General features: G+C 36.4%; 1 protein-coding gene across 6 annotated transcripts in view; it reads right to left on the bottom strand.

Moving 5' to 3' along the window:
- CKAP5 (cytoskeleton associated protein 5) overlaps positions 1–23,803 on the bottom strand; it is an 83,814-nt gene that overhangs the window by 20,503 nt on the left and 39,508 nt on the right. For all 6 annotated transcript variants that reach the window (XM_024558804.3, XM_045194026.2, XM_024558802.3 and 3 more), the window contains exons 9-27: positions 23,500–23,604; positions 20,446–20,535; positions 20,168–20,332; positions 19,511–19,639; positions 18,803–18,985; positions 17,863–17,976; positions 17,458–17,568; positions 16,444–16,536; positions 13,989–14,174; positions 13,212–13,306; positions 10,413–10,470; positions 10,202–10,327; positions 8,676–8,815; positions 8,366–8,540; positions 7,412–7,525; positions 5,926–6,054; positions 2,514–2,708; positions 2,006–2,141; positions 811–899 (exon numbers count right to left, since the gene is read on the bottom strand). In XM_024558804.3, the coding sequence (XP_024414572.1) occupies positions 811–899; positions 2,006–2,141; positions 2,514–2,708; positions 5,926–6,054; positions 7,412–7,525; positions 8,366–8,540; positions 8,676–8,815; positions 10,202–10,327; positions 10,413–10,470; positions 13,212–13,306; positions 13,989–14,174; positions 16,444–16,536; positions 17,458–17,568; positions 17,863–17,976; positions 18,803–18,985; positions 19,511–19,639; positions 20,168–20,332; positions 20,446–20,535; positions 23,500–23,604 (2,433 nt within the window). The remainder of the gene's footprint in view (positions 1–810; positions 900–2,005; positions 2,142–2,513; positions 2,709–5,925; positions 6,055–7,411; positions 7,526–8,365; positions 8,541–8,675; positions 8,816–10,201; positions 10,328–10,412; positions 10,471–13,211; positions 13,307–13,988; positions 14,175–16,443; positions 16,537–17,457; positions 17,569–17,862; positions 17,977–18,802; positions 18,986–19,510; positions 19,640–20,167; positions 20,333–20,445; positions 20,536–23,499; positions 23,605–23,803) is intronic.

The raw sequence follows: 23,803 nt of genomic DNA, 5'->3' as shown, positions 1-23,803 counted from the left end.
GAAAACAAATAATTATAATATGTGGACCAGTGGACACAGGACATCCATTCTATGATGAGCACAGAATAATAAATATACTGGATAATAAAACTGTTCCTAGTCTAATATTTTTTCATCAGTTATTCACAGTTAATGAAATATTTTCTCTCTATATATTTATTATTAATTTACTACTTATTGCCTAGTTATGCAATTTTCCTTTTGAAAGTATTAAATAATACCCTGAATACAGTAACAAGCTCTGAATCTTGATACAGAAACTGATGACAATTTGCCATGATTCAAAAACTTATGTTAAAAGATACCCAAGGGATATTTGAAGTTGAGCATTTGGACACATTTCTTTACATTGTCCAGCTCTGCATGGATACAAAACGAATTGCTGATGCATCAAATTAAGTCCCACTGGTGCGGGGACAGGAAGTATTCCTTGTAGACTAATCAGAACACCTTCTAATGACCTAACTGTACCAAATTTGAAAGAAGTTGATTACCTTACTTTTTGCAAATCAAAGTTGGCCTAAGTGATTTCTGCCTGAACTACATAGGATTTTTCTCTCTTCACCTTTGCAAATCTTCCCCAAAGACCTGCATGGCAGAAACCATGGCAGCGCCTCTGGAGAGCTGGATGTCTCTTGGGGCCTTATTAAAAAATAAGCCACAGAAATTTGTATAGATAAGTACTTTATAACTTGATAATATCAAGAGTAGTGATGTTCTTTTATATATAATATGCACTTTCCTAGTAGACTGACTCTGTATAAAACACACAGACGTGATTCTATATCCAAGAATGCAGAGTGAGCATACCTTTACTTTAGAGGAAACTCCTAGAGCTTTGGCCTTTTTCGGATCAGGCTTGGGTTCTACAGTGCTGGAAACAGAATCTTCAACAGGCGCTTTGAGAAACAAGATGTACTATAAATATAAACTCTAATATTACTTTTTTCTGGTCAGGTTAAATATATAATAATGAGAAAGCCTGAAATTTTAAATGTATCAATATAAAGTGTTTTCAGTTACATTTTTCTCCAATCTCTTTTCTCCCTGACTTCCTCTTTAAGCATAACCTCAAGAAATTAAGTCAATAAATTTATATCTGCTTTACCAACATTAAACTGCAATTTTTTAAAAACTATTTTCTAAATAGCAGTTAAAGAAAATCTTTTTGCTAGTTTGCTACTTCCCTTATGGCCTATCATCTTTGATACTTAGTATTTTCTACATAGCAAGATTCCAATAAATGTTATAGTTGAATATATATATATAAACACACACATACACTTTTTTTTTTACACATACACTTTGATACCAACAGTTTTACATATGTAAAATTTCTAACTTTAGAGCATCAACAATTTCTACCCCACTAAACAGAACATTATTTTAAGCAATAAGTCTAGAAAAGTGGTCACAGTTTAGAGTTTTATTTTACATGATGGAATTTTAACATCAGGATGAAGCAATCAAGAATTTTCCCTTAAAGATGATTAGTAAATGTTAGAAGGGATCAGTAAATGGTCAAGTGCAGAGGAAGGAGAACTCATTTGGGAATGAGTAAATAGAGTTCTGTGCTGGTTCAGGATTGACTGGTGGTCTGGCTTTGTGCAAATCACTTAAAACTTGTGGGTTTCCTCATCAGTTAATACAGGGGATTGAGCTAAATGGTCCCAATTCTCTCTCTAATTATAGCGAACAGCACAAAACAGTTGTGGAAACGTTAAAGATGGGATGGAACACTTGTTTTCTGGAGTACTTCAATGACCTACTCCAAAACTCCTTTTTAGACTTGGAAATCAAATTAATCATCTTTGTACCTTGAGCATAGTACCTGGTATAAAGTAGGTACCTGACAAATGTTTGTGAACAAAGGGTAAGGGGAAATGGAGACAGGGCTTGAGATCTAAGCCACAAGGAAATACGATTAAAAAATGAAGGCTGGATTTCTTTTATTAGAGTTCCTTTGGGATAGTTCCTTCCCCTTTAGCCCTCTCATAAGACTTACCTGAGGCAGGCTGAAATTTGGCTGGAGCTGACCCTCCCATTGGTTTGGAGGTTGCTTTAGCAGGTGCAGCAGGCTTGGCAGGCATGTTAGCTTTGGCTTTCTCTAGCATGGCCAATACCTGATCTTTAGAAGTTGGCTAGGGAGACAATGTAACAGAAGTGAGAGACCACATAAACAATACACTCATATTATTCTTACTAACAGATTTGCTATCAAACAAATCTTTGAGCTCCTAGTTTTGAATACCAATGAAGTAAGCACACAGTACAAGAGAAGTAACACACATTACAAAGTCACACTGAATTACCTACCATTCTGGAAGGCCACATTTTCACCCCTGCAGGGTCAGCAGGTTCTAGTTCTACACTGCTAAATAGTTTATTTCTGCTCTCACTTGGATTTCAAATTGAAACTCCTAGCAGGTAATATGACCTTTTGCCTATATAAATTCATGTTCAATGTTTTTCTGATGGTTTTTAACAGCAGCAGCAGCAACAGGAAGCTGTACCTTTAGTTTCCCTGTAGCCTTGGCCATTTTCTCATATCCTAAATGCATCATGAAGAATGGCAAGGCATCTTGGGCCTTCTTTCGCACATCTCCATTGCGATCCTCCAGGCAGGAGTAGAGATGCGGAACACACAGGATAAGGTCTGTGGGGGTGGAACGAAGAGTCGGTAGTTTCTCAGCCAGCCAGCCCAGAAGCTGTCAAAAGAAATAAAGACTGGGTTATACTTCCAGTGGAAAACTGGTGTAATGACCTCAGGCTTAAGGGTTCCATTAGTACCAAACACAGAACTAGTTCTCACACTACAATTTTCCAGTATGAAATCAGTAATTTTCATTAAGAACTACGCTATATTTAAATAATACATGCAAAGATGGCAATCTTCTTTAAGACAAGGACACAATTCTTTGGACCATACTTGGGCATTAAATTATAAAGCTTTCATAGTTCTTAATACATTTTAAAGATGAAAAACTTTCACTTATCTTTTTTTTTTTTTTTAATTCTAGGAACTATTCAGCCAAAGAAAACACAAAACATTTATTTGATCATAAGATGAGAAGTTCTATCAGGGCTTCTGGTTTTATGCTTACATCAAGTTTTTCTAACTCTAAAATAATTCCTATCTATACTTATTTTTAATTCAAAGTTTTATTGAGATGATTACAGATTCACATACAATTACAAGAAGTAACAGAGAGATCCCATGCACCCTATACTCAGCTCCTGTTAGGTAAACACTTTATCACAACCAGGATCTCGACAGTGACAAAAGCCACTGATCTTATTCAGATTGCCCCAGTTTTAGTTGTTCTCATCTGTGTATGTGTGTATAGTTTATACCACAGGTGGCAAACACAGGGCCTGTGGGGCTGAATCTGGCCCTCCTTGTTTTATCCAGGCCTGGCATCCTGTTTCTACCCAGCAGCAGCGCTGAGCTCTAGCTTAACAGTTAAGGAGTAGTTACATTTATACAGTCCTAAAATTACATTTGGCCCTTTGAAGGCAACCTCGAGGCTGATGTGGCCGCCAGTGAAATGAGTTTGACACCCCTGCTTTATACAATTTCATCACATGTATGTTAGTCCACCTGCCAGCACAGTCAACAGGTTGAACAGCTCCATCGAAAGCATCCCTCGTGTTGACCCTTTTACAACCACATCCTTTTCCTTCCTCTCCCTCCCCCACCCCCACCCCCAGGTAACCATTAATTTTGTCATTTCAAATGTTTTATATAAATGGAATCATACATTATATAACTGCTTGGAATTGGTTTCTATTATTCAGTATAATTCCTTGGAGATTTATTTAAATTATTGTATCAATAATTTGTCCCTTTTATTGCTAAATAGTATTATACTTCCCACTATAGAACAGTTTAACCATTTACTGTTGAAGGATATCTGGCTATTATAATCTTTTTGTCTTTTAAAGATTTTATCTATTTACTTTTAGAGAGAGAGGGAGGGAAAAAAGAGAGGGAGAGAAACATCAATATGTGAGAGATACATCAATTGGCCTCTCACACACCCCCAACTGGGGACCTAGCCTGAAATCCAGGCATATGCTCTGCCTGGGAATCGAATGGGTGACCTTTCAGCTCGCAGGCCAGCAATCCACTGAGCCACAGCAGTCAGGGCATGTTATGAGCTTTTTGGCTATTATTAATAAAGCTCTATAAACATTTGTGTGTAAGTTTTTGTATAAACATAAACTTTTATTTCCCTGGAATCAATGTCCAAGATAACGAGATCACAAGATCACAATTATTGGGTTATAGAATAAACCTGTTAGTTTTTTAAGAAACTGCCAAACTGTTTTCCAGAGTGGTAGTACCCTTTTACATTTCCACCAGCAGTGTTCACTTTTCTCTACATCCTTGCCAGCATTTGGTGTGGACTTTATTTTGTATTTTAGTAATTTTAATAGGTGAGTAGTGATATCTTATTGTAGTTTTAATTTGCATTTCCCTGACAGTTAATAGTGTTGAACATCATTCATGGCTTATTTGCCATCCGCATCCTCCTCAGTGAAATGTCTGTTCAGGTCTTTTGCCCATTTTCTAATTAGATTTTTTTCTACTGTTGAGTTTTTAGAGTTCTTCACACATTCAGACTACAGTCCTTTACCAGATATAGATTGCAAATATTTTCTCTCACTCTGTAGCCTTGTCTTTTCATCTTCTTCACACAGACTTTTATAGGGAAAAGTTACTGATTTTGATGAGGTCCAATTAACCAATTTTTCTTTGATGGGTTGTGGTTTTGGTGTCAATTCTAAAAATTCTTTAAGAGTTTCTATTTCCTGAAGGTTTTCTCCTATATTATCTTAAAAAGTTCTGTAGTTTTAAGTTCAACATTTAAGTTCATGATCCATTTTGAGTTAATTTTTGTATAAGATATGAAGTTTAGGTTGAGATTTATTGTTTGGTCTATAAATGCCAATTGCTCCAGAACCAAGTGTTGAAAGGCTATCCTTGAATTCTTTCATCAGCATTCTATAATTGTCAGATACATGCTCTGCATTTATTACATCTGTGTATTTAAAAGATATCATTTTCTTTGGAGGGATTGTTTTTAATTTCAGTCTCCACATGCTCATTGTATTGTAAAGAAGTGTGACTGATTTTTGCGTGTTGATTTTGTACCCTGCAATCTTACTGAATGTAATAATGTAATTATCAGTTTCTAGGAGTTTGTGTACAGATTCCTTTGGACTTTCTATGTAGACAGTTGTCATCTGCAATTATAGATAATTTTATTTATTCTTTATCCAATGTGTATGATTTTCATTTGTTTTTCTCGCTTTGTTGCGGGGACTGGAACTTCCAGTAGTAGGCTAAATAAATAGCAGTGATGAGAGTGGATATTCTCGTCTTGTTCCTGACCTGAGGGGGAGAGCACCCAGGCTCTCAGCAGTAAGTACGTACGGTATTGTATAGGGAGGTTTGTGTAAATGCTCTCCATCAAGTAGAGGTGACTCTCCTCTTCTATTACTAACTTGATGCGAGTTGTTGTTTTTTAATCATGAATAGGTGTTGGATTTCCTCAAATTCCTTTTCTGTGTCAACTGATAAGATTTTATGATTTTTCTTAGTATTTAGTCTGTTGGTATGATGGATTACATTATGAATTTATGAATTTTAACTCTATTTTCATGTTCTGATTAAAACCTCTTATTTTACTATTTAAGAGTTCCAGAAAAGAGAAAATTTCACAAAAAGGCTAGTCCTTGAAAAAATTTTATTGTTAAAAAAAAGCACAAGAATACAAAAGCTCCAGAAATATGGTTTCATTTTATTAATTGTTTTATGATGAAACACACTCTGTCCATGTATGTATATTTATTAGGTAGGTCCAAGCCTCTAAGAAGGTAAAAGACATGAGCAAGGCACATGATCTTTGTAGTACTAACCTCTTGCCGCAGGAAAGGATTTTCCTTTTTGAGCTCTTCAGAAAGATCTTCCCCCTCCAGCCATTCCTTCATGCCAGTCTGTTCAGCCCAAGCATTCACAGTCGCTAGGGCAGCAGCTCGAACATTGTTCTGAATGGAGAGAACCGGTAAAGATAACATTAACTATGGTCTGTAGGTAGGGAGTGAACATGGAGTTTTCTCTAAGGTCCACACGAATATACTTGGTACCATCTTCTTTGAAACATAATCTAGTTCTGTGGTTGTACTAAAACTCCAAATTAGCCCTGGCTGGTGGCTCAGTTGCTTGGAGCGTAGTCCCATACACCAAAAGGGTTACAAGTTCGGTTTGATCCCCAGTCAGGGTGCATATGAGGGGCAGCTGATGGATGTTTTTCTCTCTCTCTCTCTACAGTCAATAAACATATCCTCGAGTGAGGATAAAAATAAACCGCCCCTCTAAATTACACTAGAAACATAAAACTCCAAATTGTCAGTAGTCGGTTAACTAGGCAAAACAGTGACCTGGGCATAAAATATGTACAGGGAATAAACCCTCAGGTTTTGTTTCCTGAACCTTTGGGGGCTCTCATGTCCAGGCAGCACCGTATTTTTCGGACTATAAGACGCAATCCCAAATTTGGGAGGAAAATGGGGGTGCATCTTATAGTCCGAATGTACCTTACATTTACATTGGTGAAATATTATGTTATTTATGTTATTAAATGTTTTACCACATTTTTTGCTTCAAAAATTTTTTTCCTATTTTCCTTCTCTAAAACCTAGGTGCATCTTATGGTCCGAAAAATATGGTAATTCTACATATTACAGAACACATAATGGCTATACTGAAATTAGTAACAACGGTAACATTTATGTTTTTATATTAACTTGTATTCATAGAATGGGGACTTATTGACATGAAAAATATTAAAATAGCCCAATTCCTTACATTAAATGTATTACACAAAAATAATCGTTCAAATGCTCACCTAGGGCTAAAACATAAGAGTCTTATAACACTACACGAGACTAATTATCTTACTCAAGTACTAGAGGATCCTCCTCTAGTAGTTCAGGGAAGAAAGGACACAATCCAAAAATTCATATTTTTATTCACTCTTTACAGCAATACTTTTTAACAATGATGTCATAATCATAATAGGAACTGTTTTTTGAGTGCGTACTATGTAAAACAGGTACAGGTACCTTATGCAGAGATTCATCTAATTCTGTAATGATAAAATTAAAAAGATAATGGACATCAAAAGATAAATAATTTATCTAAGGGTCATAAGCTAGTAAGTGATGTAGCTGGTCATGTTAATCCTGCCTGGGAAGTAAAAATGTTTACTATTTCTTCCTAATATTCCTTCAAAGTTTACAAACTGTTTACGTGTTTCCTTACATGTAAGAAAAGAGAATTATTCTTAGCTTCAGAGCGTGGCTGGCTTATTCCAAACTGGAGGGTAGTGAAGAGGCAGGTTACCTTGCTGTCTCCAAGGACTGTGATGATAGGGATGCCTAAGTTCTTCACGTGTTGCTTGATGTTTGGGCCCATGGCTACTGCCAGCTGCTGGAGGATAGTCAACGTCTGCTGCACCTGAGTGGAAAGAGCCAGCACTTCATGTTCAAATCATGAACAAGCTGTGCATAAAGTTTTGCAAGTCTGCTCTACATAGTCATTGCAGTAAGAAGTCTGGCGTAGTTAAGAGACAAGGAAAGTCAGCTTTTTATGCTGCTACTCTAATTAGCTTGTGAGTAATTTTTAGGCAGTAGCCTCTGCTTTTATCACTAGTTCATAAAATCAGAGTATTAGAATTTTAGAACACCAATTATACTGTTTTATAATTTTAAAGTAAGGTAAAGCATAATTTAAGAAAATTCTGACATAAAAATCCAAATTTAAAAATTAGAAATTAAGCATGTTTGTGTATATTACAAGCAGTTTTATATAAAGATATTGAACATTAGGGTCCTACAAAAATCAAATCTGAGCTGCATAAAAATTTGACTAATAAACTTGCTATCTACTAGCATATCTTGTGGCACATCTAAGAAATTAAAGAAAGCTATTTTTAGTTCAAAGCAAATAAAACGACCACTCATTTTTCTGCTGGTGGCAGTTTCCTTGAAAGGGAACCTCCTGGCCCTGACTGGTGTGGCTCAGTAGGTTGGCACTGTCCCACAAACTGAAAGGTCCCCAGTTCAAATCCTAGTCAGGGACAGGCCTGGGCTGTGGGCCAGGTCCCTGGTTGGGGGCATGTAGAGGCAACTGATTTTTGTTCCTCTCGTGCATTGATGTTTCTTTCCCTCTTCCTCCCTCTCTTCCCCACTCTCTAAAAATAAAGAAAGAAAATCTTAAAAAAGAAAAAAAAAAAGAAAAGGAACCTCCTGAAAGGGGAAGGGGGGAAGAAAAAGGACGGGCATGAGCTCTACGTACCAAGATTTTATTCGAATCATTGAGTCGACCCTTTAAGGCAGTTGGAAGTTCACCTATGTTTGGTTGGATAAATTTTGCTTCATTGATAATACCTGCCACTTCATCTAGGCCTTCTTTCCTGATCTTCCAATTTTTGTCACCAATCTTAGAAATCAACTCTGAGGTGATTTTGTCACTGAAAAAACGGAAGACACCTTATTTCAGACTCCTAAAAATTAATGATATCAAAGTACTCCTGACTGAGAAAAAGAAGGCACCAGATTAAAAATTCAGTATAATTAATCAAATAAACCGTTTCCAACAAACCTACCTTATTTCTGTCCTTGGCAAAAGGTCCACGACATCATTGCCCCCATCGTCTGGTTCGTCTCCATCTTCTCCTTCCTCTGTACCACTTGTGCTGTGTTTGGAAATCCCTCTGGTTGGAGCGGGTGGGCTCTGTCCTTGCATCTACACCCAAACAAGCAAATCGGTGAGGCTAGTGAACTTGATGAAGGATGTGAGAACAAACAAGCTAGAGAATGGCGCCTGTGTCAAATTTCATAATCCTTCATAATACTTAATATTTACACAGCACACGTCTTAATTCCTATTTAGGTTCCAATTTTGACACTACATGGCCAAGGATATTTTTATAAAACCTATTAAAGTCTGACTTCTCAATCATGAAACTGTCTTTTGATGTATGCCCAAGACAATATAGAGCAAGACTGTCAAACCACAGCAATTTCCACTGGAAAGTTTATTCAAGGAGGAACAATATTTTTTACTTAAAAATCTTTTTTACTGTTATATTTAATGCACTTTTTGAATAGGTCATACATTCAAAATACTGGGTTGGCCAAAGAGTCTGTTAGTTTTTTCAGTAAAACAAAGGACACATTTTTCATTTTCATCAATAACTTTATTGATTTGGATATTTTGAGTATGTCAGCCTTTTCCCACTATTGGCTTCTAGTGAGTAGAGGCCAAGGGTGCTTCTAACTATCTTCCAATGCATTAAACAGCCCCACAGCAAAGAATTATTCGGCCAAAATGTCAATAGTACCAAGAAGCTTCACAAACAACCTTGGACATGTTTGATCAGTCACAGCACCTTCCCTATGCACTGCAAAAATCTTTTCTTTGAGTTTCAGTTGCATTTTTACCTTTCTTGAAATAATAAAGCATAATATACTAAAAATGTTGCATTTTCTTCCATCTTCCATATTAAAAGGGCTGCACAAAAATTCACCAATTTTGTAAGTTTTTTTAAATGCATTGTGATATGACAGCTGTCACAATACAATTTAATAAAATTGTTTCGAATGAAGCTAAAGAAAACTAAGCCCTCATAGAGCCATCGTACAGAAGAAACGTTAATGGACTTTTTGGCCAACCCAATATTTGAAATTCCAAAGGCACAAAGGATATAAAGGGGAAAGTCTCCCATCCTATACCATAGCTACCCTGTTCTCTTCCTCTTAAGACAGTCGAAATCATCAAATTCTGCCCTGGCTGCTGTGGCTCAGTGGATTGAGCGCCGGCCTGTGAACCAAAGGGTCTCTGGTTTGATTCCCAGTCAGGGTACACGCCTGGATTGTGGGCTAGGTCCCCAGTAGGGGGCATGTGAGAGGCAACCACACAATGATGTTTCTCTCCCCCTCTTTCTCCCTTCCTTCCCCTCTATCTTTAAAAAAAAAAGGTCATCAATTTCTTAGGAACTCTTCTCATGGATACTTTATACATATAAAAGCAAATACATACTGTTCATTCCAAAAGGTTAAAAGTTTAAACTTAACTAATATGAGCTTTCTCAAGTCCACCAATAGATTGTATCATTTGTAAAATCTTTACCTTCTCAAATTCTGCATCTATCTGGGACAGGAGGGCAGGCTTTTCATCTTCAAAGAACATTCGCAAAGAGGGACCAACGTACAGATACATTACACCAAGCAGGGTGATAGCAGAAGTCCTCACAGCCTGGCAGAACAAAGGGAATTTTCCAAGTCAGAGCAGAACCACAAAGACGGCCGTACAGTCCCTATACATGCTGGTATATACTCACTGGGTTTGTTGCAGCAAGAGCTGTCTTCACATTGCTAATGAAAGCTTTCACATTCAGTCTAGGAGAAATAACATTTAGAGTTAAAAACAAACAAAAGTTTGATAAAGCCAGACTTTTTCAACAGAGTTTTATAAAGCCAGACTCTACAATTAGCTTCCTTTGTATGTGTCCCAGAATCTCACCTGTTTAATTTCTACACTCATTTGAAGTGAGCTTAAAATACTATCCATATGCTAATCACTCCAAAATCCAATGTTGACTTCTCTCCTATGAACTCCAGATTCTGATAGACAACTGCCTTTGTGACATTTCCATTTGTATGTCTACATGTCAACCTACATCTGTCACCAAACACCAAACTCCACACCCCAACCCCCAAACCTGTTCTTCCCACAAGCTTCCCTGCCTCAGTGAAGAGCCACATCATTCTTCCCGTTGCTCAGGCCACCCTCAACTCCAGAGTCATCCTGACTCCTCTCTCTTATGCCCACTGTCCTCATCCAGTTCTACTTTTAAAACACTTCCACCTCCACAAAGAACATCCAAGCCAGTGTAATTTCTTGACAGGATTATTCCAATAGCTTACTAAATAGCCTCCCTGCTTCTGCCCTTGATCCTCACTAGCTGTTTCAACTATAGACAGAACAATCCCGTTAGTCTTCTGCCCAAATCTTTGAACCTCCAATATCAGTTTCTAGTCCTTCCCTCCACCTCCACTTTCAAACGAGACCAACATTCTTAGTGCCTGTATCAATAACCATGCCAGGTCCAGTTCTCAGCATTTTACGTATTTTTCACAACAGCTCTATGAGGTGCCATTCTGGCATTTTACAGAAAGGTAAATTGGGTCAAAAGAGAAGCAGTCCCTTGCCCAAGGCGACACAGCTGGAAAGTGACAGATTAGGGATATGACCCTGTGTGGGCCACCTTCTAAACCACTGCTCTCCTATCTGAAATTTTACTTCATAGCTCTTCCGCAGCCCAGGGCCACTCTTGCTTATCTAAGCAGGGGCTTCCAACCAGATTTCTGCTGCATAAAAAACAAAAATAAAAGCAAAACAAACTACGAGGTGCTGTATTACCTGGTTTTCTTATTTTTCTCCAATTCTACTTCCTACCACTCCCCACCAGCTCACTTATTCCACTCCAGCTACAAGCTGAAGAACAATCACTCCTTCCTACTTTGAAGTATGTCACATGTGCTCCTATCACCGGGCTTTTGCACTTGCTGTCCCTTGGTCTACAGAATGTTCTTCTCCCAGGCTGTCTCAGCTAACTCATGTCTGAAGGTCTCTGCTCAAATATCATTGTTTCAGGAAGGACTCTTGATCTACCTTATAGAAAAGAACCCCATCCCAATGACACTGAGGTGATATCACCTAACCCTTTCACCTGCTTTTTAAAGTTCTATTGTTCTTAGACCTCCTCATATATTTTTTCGCTTGTCATCTTCCCCTACTCAAATATAAATGCTATGAAAACAGGAATTTTAACTTGTCCATGATGTATTTTTAGGGCCTGTAACAAATGCCTGGAATATCATAGGCAAATATCTGTAGTCGCTGAATAAGTGAATAAATAAAAGAGCATGGACGAATAGAATAAAAAGAGAAAAATATTCATCTGGCTTTTATGCCACGCCTCGAGATCAGTTTTACACCAAAACCTATACAATTAAGAAGTTATAACAATACCCTCAACAATGGGAGGGCACCACAGATACTGACATGCCATTTCTTTGCTTGAATGACACTTGAATGGTAATTTCTAAAGCAGTATTTCTTCGCTTGGTAGAATTCAGAACTGTTTTGCAAGGTATTAAGAGGCATGTTGTAAAAAGCAACATGATACAGAAAAAGGCAATATAATACAGCAATTATAATATTCTTTCTTGGAACTAGGCTGCCTATGTTTAAATCTTGGTTTTGTCATTTCCTAGCTGTGACTTAGACAGATTCCTTAAGCTTTCTGTGCCCTAGTTTTCTTATTTATAAAAGAGGAAACAACAAAATATATATATAAAAGAGATAACAACCTCACATGGCTTTTATGATGATTGAATCAAATAAATTATTTAGAAAATGCCCAGTGTAAAGTAAGCTCTATAAAATTTTTTTAAATGAAATAAACAAATATATTCAATATGCAAATAAGTTTGGGAAAACATCAAGTTAAATAAGCTTCTCTACTGAATGACTTCTGAGTCTTTATTTCACCAATGTGCACTAGATGTCTCTAAACACATATGATTATATGAGGTAATTTGCAAATGTATTTGATTAACAGTCCTTGGAAGTGGCTTTTCCGTGGGACAGTTATTAACACTCAAGGAAAAATAACTTAGGGAATGTTAGTGAATATCAGAATGCAGGCGCACAAGCCAACACAGGCAGTCCCCGATTGACGATGGTTTAACTTAGGATTTTTTGACTTTACAATGGTGTGGAGATACCCATACTATATCCATGAGATAGTCAACACTTCAGATGACTTTGCCCCACTATAGGCTAATGTAAGTGCTCTGAGGATGCGTAACATAGTGAATGTGAAGCTATGATGTTCAGTGGGTTAGGTGCATTAAATGCATTTTCGACTTACAATATTTTCAGTGGATTTACTGGAATGTAACCCCATCATAAGTCAAAGAGTATCTGTATAGACATCTGAGAAACAAGTGTAATTTTGTTTTATATAAACTCTGGTTTCTCAGAATTAAGCAGAGATAGCTAAAACAAATATAATCACCAGTCAGAGATTGGCAAAACAATTATTTTGTATTGGATTTTTTTTCTGACTTACCCAGAAAAACCAAATTCTTTTATTGCATTTGATAGCCAATTCAGAGTTTCTGATTGATTTTTGGGATTCTTCTGGGAAAAAGCCATTGACATAACCTATAGCAGAAGAAAAAAAAACCAAAACCACAGATCTGTGTTTTCTCTCATATTTCTCATAGAAATACAGCTGACATTAAGGCAGAAGCAGATGAAATATGGTGTTTCTGATGCTAAAGCAACTACAAGAATGACTTTAGGAGTAAAATACTTAACCTATACAAGAAAATGACGTAAGTGACAGTAGTATTAAAGTATTTTGGATTGTTTACAACTTTTCATTAGTGATCACTCTGGATTGTATCTTAAGATAAAATTACTCTCATCTTTAATAGAATATTTTTTATAAAAAATATTTATTTATTTACTTTTAGATAGAAGGGAAGGGATGGGGAAAGAGAGGAAGAAAAACATCAACGTATGGCTTCTTGTGTACCGCACACTGGGGACCTGGATTGTAAACCCAGGCATGTACCCTGACTGGGAATTAAACCAGTGACTCTTTGGTTCGAGGGCTGGTGCTCAGTCTACTGAGCCACACCAGCCAGGTCTTCAGTACAATATATTTGACTAAGATAAAGTTTAATTATCATGCAATAATATATTATTAATGGTAAAATAAAAATACAGTATCAACAATAGCTTTACTTGAGAAGACAAGAACTAAGCTTAATTAGGAACCTTAAATTAAAATTTGAAAAAAAACTAGGAAAACCTGGGGAAAGACAGCTGTGTCACCAACCTGTTCAGCTGTCCATGGCAACATACAAGCTTCAGCTATTGCTGTCATAGCTTCTTTTGCATTGTTCCCACATTTCACATCTCCAATCTTGTCTACAAGGCCATCCAAGACAATCTGAGCTGAAGTTTTGGAAAAATTTCCCTTCTGGGCAATTAAAGCAACTATATGAAGCTTCATCTGCATCACCTGAACAAGGATAAAGTTATGATAAAGTTATAAATAAGCCAAAGATAATTATTTATGTACTTTTTTTTAAAAGATTTTATTTATTTTTAGAGAGAGGGGAAGGGAGGGAGAGAGAGCGGGAGAGAAACATTATGGGGAGAGTACCTCTTGCACGTCCCCAATTGGGGACCTAGACTGAAAACCAGGCATGTGTCCTGACTGAGAATTGAACCTGAAACCTCTCAGTTTGTGGGACAACCCTGACCCACTGAGCCACACCAGTCAGGGCTGCACTTCTTTTTTATAACAGCCTGAAGATGTAATATAGTCAAGGACAGCTGAGAACATGACCAAACTAAAATCAGAATTTTAAACAAAGAAGCGAAATAATTTTTATCCTTTAATTGTTATCAATTAAAGTAGCTAAGTAACAGGTAAGAGAGAAAACCAAATCACTCAATGCTTTCAAATATTAGCAATGGTACCACATGGAAATTTCATGAATTGAAAATTTAATTTCTATATTCTCGTAAATAATTATTTACATCCAGTATTGAATGCACATCTTTCAACACATAATGAATGACTACGCTAACTGCATGACTCAGAGTTCCCCACAGAGCTGCTCACCAAAAAGTGTGACCCTCCTGTGCACACACACAACAGAATCTGAGAGACTTAAAGAATTTGTAGATTTTTAAGTGGAAGAAAGAGAAGCTTAGAAAACAATTTAAAGATATTGATGTAATGATGACAGATATATTGGACTTGAGACCCCTTTGCCCATAAATACTTCCCTTTGTTCTGTTTGAATATTTAATTAATAAATGTTGGTAAGGATGCAGAGAAACTGGAGCTCTCTTGCATTGCTGGTGTGAATATAAAATGGTGCAACAACTTTGGAAAACAGTTTGGCAATTCCTAAAAAAAGTTAAACATGGAGTTACCATATGACCCAGCAATTCAATGTCTAGATATATATCCAAGAGAATTTTAAACATATTCACATAAAGACGCACACAAATGTTCACAGCAGCGTCATTCACGACAGCCAAAAAGTAGAAACAATGAAAATGCACATCAATGGATAAGTGGGTAAATAAACTGCTGTGTATCCATACAATGGAATATTATTTAGCAATAAAATAGAATGTAGAGTTGATAGATGCTACAATATGAACAGTGAAAATATTATGCAAAGTAAAAACTAGACACAAAAAAGGCAACATTTTATATCATTCCATTTACAGGAAATGTTCAGGAGAAGTAATCCAGAGACAGAAAGTAGATTAATAGTTGCCAGGGACTGGCTGGTGGTTGGGGATTTGGGAAGGAACAGAGAGTGACTACTCATGGGTATGGGGTTTCTTTCTGGGGTGATGAAAATATTCTAAAATTATATAGTGGTAGGAGTTGCAGAACTATGTGAATAAACTGAAAAGCGCTGCACTGTATACTTTAAAATAGTCAGTTTTATCTCTCAATGAAGTTGTTATAAAGGAAGAAGTATGTAAAATTACCCCTCGTTATGGATCTAACACACAGGAGGATATTAGCTGAAATCAGGTGTGCTTCCTTCACCTATGTGAGCAGCTGCATAGGAGGAGTTTTAAAAGTGGTGTGAGGGGAAGAGCGCAGTTCGAGGGCCTTGGGTAGAGAGAGATTTTCTGGACCTGGGGAGAACGGATGGGCACTGCAGAACAGTGCTAAGGGGACACAGCAAGAGGGAGCTAAGGATCCCATGGAGAGAACAAGAGGTGGCAGAAGAGAAGCAAAAAAGACACTAGTAGGATGCCAAGTACAGACTTGGAACATTAAAAAAAATTTTTTTTACATAAGGTCTATGTATATCTGGGAGAAGGAAACTCTTTTCCTGTTTTCCTTCCTGTATCACTTTTCCCGACACTTACTTTTTAGACTAATAACAGTATTGCTGAATTTCATCTCTGTTATCAGTTAATTAAATAGACTGTGGTAATTTTTCATTGGCAATTTAAAGCCTGCATTTATTTTTTTATCCAAATAAGAAAGCTATCTCACTGTGTATCCCTACTTTGAATATGTAAAGATTGGAGGACTTCTGGGCCTAAATAATGAGGAGAAAATGCATATATAGAAACTAGACAAACAATACACATTTATTCACTTAAAACTAGATGATATATTTCTGAGTGATTAAAAAACAAAAAGCTAAAAATCATTACCAAAACTATACCTCTCTATTACTCCATACAAAGATGTAACAGAAATTACTTCAATAAAATACACTAAATCTCCAGTTGAAAAATACCTGAAAATTAGTTTCTTTCCATCCAGGTTTCTTGGCCAGCATCCTCACTAATGCCTGGCATGGCATTTCTGTTCGGTCCATTAGTTCAACAGCCTTGAAGTAAAACGAGAGAATAAGAGTTAAGGGGTAGTGAGTAGTTCCAAGGAACAGTATATAACAAAATGGGAATGGAAATGAAGAGGGACCTTAAATAGTTTCTGTTATAATGCTTTGTTTCTTAAGTTGGATGTTTAGTATATGGTTGTTATAGTAAAACCATTGAAACTTTTTTTTCACATTTTAGGAATTCACAGTTTGCTCCAAGGAAAGTAATGGTAACATAGTTTTCATTTCCCTAGTGTGTGGCAGAAACTGCTTAATATTTTGACTTTATTGATTTTCCTAAAAACAGAAAAGTAAGGTAGGTTAGAAGTGGTTAAGTATTAAATTTCAAAGATGCACAAATTCAGGTCTCAACACATGTGGCAGATGCTGGACTGGAAGCCAGGTTTCCTGCCTCAGTGCCAGTGTTCCTTTGGCTTCTCCACACCCCACTTCATCAGAATCACAGAGTGCGTGCCAGGGTGAACTACCATGCTCCTTCCCAACACGGATCTTTGGGAGGAGCTTCTCAAACCGCGTGATAACATCTGTTCTCCAAGAATCATGACGACAAAGAGGGAAACAGAAATGGATGAGGGGGTAGTTTAAGTGGAGAGATGTGTTTGCCTACTAGTATTAAAAAACAAATACCATAATATTAAAATTCATCTAAACCTTATAATTCAGAATAAACCTAATTTTCTTGGGTATGTACTAAGTTATGAAATTATAGAAACCATAGGAAGCAGATGTTGAATGATAAACACTACACAGCTACAAAACAAACAAAATAACCCCACTTCATTTTTAGGTAACACCCTGAAACACGTTAACTTATAAAACACAGCAATAGGACAAGTGTTCCACTTTCAATTTCATCACTTCTATAAAATGTAATTTTCTTTCACACTCAACTCATCCTTATGCGCCTACCTTCTGGAACTCTTCCATACAGGCCAGTCTTTCCTTCCAGTTACTGCTGTCTAGAAGTTGTATACACGTAGCAGGAAGGACAGCTGAAGCTTTTTCTTCACATACTTCAATCTGTAAGATACAAACACATTAAAGTTAAAAACTGCTTAAGGAAACAGATAGCAAGAATGTAAAAATACAACAACATCCTATAGGTATGCTATAGTATCTGAGGCTTCTATTTTTGTACAATAAAGGGAAAGTTTGTCTAAGGCAGTTTTAAGAAGCTAAAAAGTATGAAATTGCAAAGATGCACAAATTATGCACAAACTATGTTGTAGAATTCAGGAAAGGAAGAACTTCAGTCTTCTCAGAGATACTGACTTCACGGTTTTATGAGTCTGAGACACATTATATAATACTGACCGAGAGCTCAGGCTCCACTATTTCTTTGATCTCCAATCCCTTCTTGTTCTTGCTTCCAGTGCTCCCTGCACCTCCTGGTGCACTTGGTTTCCCCTTCTTAGGTGGTCCGCCAGCCTACAAGCAATTGAAAAAACAATTACACCACTCAAGGATTTAGAAGAGTGTTTCTTAAACCTTTGTGGGTCAGAGACTTTTTGAAAATTTTTCTGAAATGAGGGATCACTGTAACTGTGTATGGTGGCTTATTATGGTGATTATTTCGCAACACAGACAACTATCAAATCATTGTGTTATACAAAAACTAATATAATGTATGTGAACTATATCTCAATCAAAACTTTTTTTAAAAATGAGGGATAACCCAACCAACCACAACAAAAGGCATATTTTTAGTGGCCAGAATTTACCATTTCAAAGGCAGACAGACCTTCTGAAGACCATTCGTGGGGGAAACAGTAGGCCCCATTTTAAGAATTTAAGAGAGTCCCCAAGACAAGTGTTCACTTAAAGGAGTGCCACACTTGCCCCTGGGCACTTCCGCCTCTTCTACACTGTACAAAGGTAACAAGACCTGGACTGGTAGGAGGCTCAGTGATGCAACTCAGCAGCATTATCAGCAAAATGGCAAAGGTGATGTTATTTCTGTTAAGTGCCTTGCCACATTTTATTTCATTATTTAATGATACTTACTGATCCCTTAAAATGCACTCACGTACTTCTATCACCATTTTTATCTCTATTAATGTCTCAAATAACCTAATGTATTGTTGGAATAAATACTCTGCCTTCATGAACAGATGTCCTGCTGTATTTTGAATATGGTAATGAGTGTATATCTCAAATGAAATCATGCTGGAAGGACAACCATTAACCTGAGATTCAGACACTAGCTGATATAAATTCTAATTTTTAAATGATATTTTCCAAGTCATCTATTAACCTTAGTAGCAGGGGCCTTTTTTAAGGGTCCTGGTTTGGGTACTGAAACATCCTTTGTGTCCTTATCTCCCGCGGCCCCTGAAGAAGCAGTCCTTCCAGGAACAGGCTTGAATTCCTTCTTTTCAGCTGCCAGTCCAGCTTTCTTACCATGCACCAGCTCTACCTTTTCTGAACATTCTTTGATCTGGAGAATGAAATTGAGATGAACATCATCAAGCCCAACTTTGAAACACAATCACTACCTTATTATGTGATAGATCATTTAAACCGAGAATTCAGAGAGAAAAGTTTCCTTTTCCACAAAGATAAATTATCCAGACTTTACCTTTTTATTTTTATACAAATTAGAATTACAATAACCACAATTTGATAGAAGACATTCATATTTAGAAAGGTAATTTTCCAGATATTAGAAAAAATTTATCTTAAAATACTGTTTTTACCTTTACAGGTTATGGTCACAAAGCTTTATTTTTTATGTCATAATTTGAAAGGTATTTCTACTAATATGATGACTATAACTTGGAATGAAATTTAAATCTTCAAAGGCTGTGTTTTCAAACTCTAGGTCTGAATCACCAGTGGCAATGAAATAAATTTCACAAGTTGGTATCAGCATTTTTGTCTTAATAAAATAGAACAGACAAAACTGAAAATAAAGCCATAATGCACTGTTGTCCAATTTCATTATAATCTATTACTAACTTACCTTATCAAGCTTAAGTTTGTCTACATCAACTAAGAATGGGTTTACTGCTTTCTCACCAACCACCTTCAAAGCTGTACCCAATGCTTCAAATGCAGCATCTCTGACTTCAGAAGCAGAATCACTGATGTGCTAGAGTCCGGAAGTAAAGAAAATGATCTCAGTACAAGGTACTCTAGGCATTACTGATTTTAAGTCAGACTAATGGTTGTTAGGTAAAGAATTTGCCTTTTATGATTCATTGAAGCTAAGTAAGGCTTTCCTTTTGTCAGTTTTCAGTTTTTCTTTACAAATTCTTTTTGGCTTAAGGGAACCTCTGATATCTATTCAGCATGTAAGTGCTTCCTTTTCCTCCTACCCTCCATCTAAAGTGCCTCACATTCAAATAATCTTCAAATACTCCAAACTACGCCTGTGCTTAGCCAGATCCAGCTGAATACCAGTAAATGGGCCAAGTAAGAAAATGATTAGCAATTAGTGGAACTTGTGCTTCAAGGAGAGGAACACAACGATACAAGAATTCGGATTCAGTTTCCAAAGCTTCTCAAAGGACTGTCATATACAGTCCGAAAGTCAAATAGTCACCATACATAATTAGCAGGGGAAAAGAAATCTTTCCTAGATATAAAATATTCCCCCATTTTCAAAGAGAGTCTATACCTTAAGTAGAGCTGCACAAAAGGGCTTCAGCAAGCTCTTAGGCAGGGTAGAAGCAGTGCAGTGGCGGAAGCTTCTTGCAATAAAAAGCGACGTCTGCTGCTTGATGGTTGGATTTTTATTATCCATTACTGCTAAAACATCCTCACTGATGTTCTGTAGAGTGGTCTTTAGAAAGAAAATATGGTCAGTGAGCTTTTCTCAACTACAAAGAACAACCAGAATACTGCATTAACAAAATACCACGTAGACGAGAGCCTAAGCTCATGCTGTCAACTTACAGTGAGGAAGATTGCATCGATTGCCTCCTGCAGGGCTTGCACTACTTGGGGCTTCTTCTCTTTGAATTTTTCCAAAATGGTTGGCACAACCTATAAAAATGAACAGCTAGAATATAATCTGGCAACAAAAAGGAATGATGTGCTGATAACATACCACAACATGGATGAACCTTGAAAGCAAAGTCTAAGAAGCCAGTCACAAAGGGTCACATATGTGTGATTCCGTTTATATGACGTGTCAAATCCGTAGAGACAAAGAGCAGATTAGTGGTTGCCAGGGTCTAGGGAGTGACTGATAATGGGCATAGGGTCTCTTTTTGGGGTGATAAAAATGTTCTGCAATTAGATAGTGGTAATGGTTAATAAAGGTTACACAATCTTGTGTATATACTAAAACCACTGAATTACACACTTTAAAAAGAGGCTGAATTTTATAGTATGTAAGTTATATCTCAAAGAAGCTATTATTAAAATAATGTTTGGCTCACCAAAACCAAAAAAGTGAATAACTAAGTTGGTTAAAAATTCATTTTGTTTTTTGAAGGGCACAAGAATCTTATACTAGAACAATTAAGGGGTCCAATTCTGTACCACTATAGCTGTGCGTCTCAACCATTTTTCAACATCTACACTCTACACGCTACCATGAAACCATTTTGATCAGAAACACCTCTTATTAGACAAAATAATTCTCAACGAGGTGGATTTACAGGTATAGTATGTTAATTCTTCATCCCCACCCAAGATTCTAATATGTCATACTGGACTAGGCTGTCTATTGCCCCTTTACTACACTAAAGAAAAAAAGTAGTATCAGAAATCACAGCAATTTTGATCAAAAAAATTACATCCTTTTATGCAAGTGCTCAGTTTAGAATTTGAATTTTTATAATTTTTTAATAAAAAATTGGAATTTTTATAATTTTTTTATCTTGTAAACTATCACTAATTCACCAAATATTTAGTGAATGCCTAACACATCTATTGAGTGCCAGGCACTGTGCTAGCAGGCAAATTAAAGTTGTTTTTAAGGTCCAAAAGATAAAGGCAAAGGGCATCCAAAATAATTTTTTTTTTTTTCAAGATTTCACAGAAGGGATACATAGTACAAAGAGTATGGTTTCCATGAAGAAATATAAAAAGCTTTTTAATACTAGCAGTTATAAACTTAAAAATCAAGGTATTTCAATGGTTATAAAGCTAAAGTTCAGTTTTATATATATTGCCAAAAAGATAGTTTATAAATAGCTAAAGCAAATAAAGCTAAACCACTAATATGCTTATTATCAAACACTGTATATGATACAATTTTAAGGAGGGGGTGGGGAATCACCAAACTACAAAATACTGGAGACGTTCTTTAAGTTGTACAACAAAATATCACAAAGTCAGAATCAGAACTCAAACTAGAGGGCCAGGCAATCATCCAACTATAATTTAGGAAATTAAAATGTGTTTAAAAAACTGTTTACTAGCTTGAATAGTTATTCCTAGTACAAAATATTCTAATAAGTAACAAAAAATTGACCAAAAGCTAATTAGTATACTGCTAACATATACACAGATACTATATAATATATTGATTGCTATAAAATATTAATTAGCCCTGGCTGGTGTGGCTCGGTGGACTGAGTACCAGCCTGCACACTGAAAGGTCACCACTTCAATTCCCAGTCAGGGCACATGCCTTGGTTGTGGGCCAGGTCCCCAGTCAGGCAACTGATCGATGTATCTCTTGGACATCAATTTTCTCTCTCTCCCTCTCTTTCTCCCTTCCTTACCCTCTCTCTAAAAATAAAGAAATAAAATCTTCAAAAAAAAAAAAAAAGAGAGAAGATTTTAAAAGTGTATTAATTATAATTTTACTTCAATTTATGATTTATATGTCTAAGGATTTTTTTAAAGCTTTTTATTTATTTATTTTTAGAGAGAGGGGAAAGGAAAGAGAAAGAGAGGGAGAGAAATAGCAATGTGTGAGAGAAACATTTATTGGTTGCCTTTTACACATCCCCAATCAGGAACCTGGCCCACAGTCCAGGCATGTGCCCTGACTGGGAATCAAACTGGCGACCTTTTAGTCTGCAGCAAGATGCCCATCCCACTGAGCTACACCAGTAAGGGCTAAGGTTTTTTCTGGACCTTTATTTTTATTTCCTGGTAACAAGCTAGTCATGATTTATTTTCATTTGGTACAATCTTCTTTTTTCCAGTTAAGTTCTCTGAAATTATTTTTAATGTTATGAGTTAGCAAGCTCCAAATACCATAACTAAGTGAGGCTAGATATTAGCTTCACAATATAAACCAACACATGGTTATGGACCACTAGGAGACTCATGTTCATTGGGGAATCAAATGATCAAGTGGTGAGCAAGTTAAACTTTAGAGTTCAGTATAATTTTCAGATGCTGAATCATTCTAAGTAATTCAGATTTAGAGGCTAACTGACAGATGCCAGTTAAACATCTCAATTTATTAAAACTATTACCAAACTTGATTGCTTCCAAATGTATACAAAGAAAACAGTATATTCAACGAATGTCTCCACTGAGATTTTCTTAGAATTAAACTGATATATCACGAACAGTGTAACCTATATAAAATGTCTCAAGTATATGACTAAATTATTTTTCAGATAGGAAAACACTATACAATGCATTTTATATGTTAATTTCATTTCTTGTTTTATATTGCCATTTCTACTCATTTTTGTTCTGTTCTGGATATCCTAAGTTTTAAGTTCATCCTGTTATACTGCATATAATGTTGTAAGAACAAAGCAAGATATTAATCAATAAGTAATAAGCAAATCAACTCAACTAAGTACTTTAGGCCAAGTGCCTGATTTTCTACACATAGCTAATGAATTTAGTTATAAATGACATCTTCGTTGAAATGTTGTGAGGAGTTATGCTCAATGTTAATAAAACTTAGTGAGAAATGTACTTTACTCATTACATAAAGATCTATGCCAAAGAGCTGTTTTAAAGTTTAGAGCAAACTAGCCTGACATTCTTGATAATATTGTTGATTTGTCCTTAAGAAGTATTACTTACATGTCCTGCATATTGTCCAAATTTCTTCCTTAGCCCAACAGCCAGGCCAGTAAGACATTTTGCTGCCAAAGCCACCAACATGACATTGGTGTCCTTTCCAACTACCTATAAAAAGGGAAAAAAGAAAAACAAAACAGTTAACAGCCCTGTAGGAGGAAACTGAAAACTCCCTCTTAAAAGAATTCTAAAAGCTATTATGTTAATAGATAGCCAATTACAATCCCTACAAAAGAAGAGATTCTTCTTTAACAATATCAAATTTGGGAGCTTCCTTTTAGTATGTTTAGTCTCCTATCTTGAAGTT

Source organism: Desmodus rotundus, chromosome 5 (genome assembly GCF_022682495.2).
Source record: "Desmodus rotundus isolate HL8 chromosome 5, HLdesRot8A.1, whole genome shotgun sequence".
NCBI classification, from domain to species: domain Eukaryota; kingdom Metazoa; phylum Chordata; class Mammalia; order Chiroptera; family Phyllostomidae; genus Desmodus; species Desmodus rotundus.
Note: the sequence above shows the minus strand (reverse complement) of the source record. Positions and strands in the feature narration are given on the sequence as shown.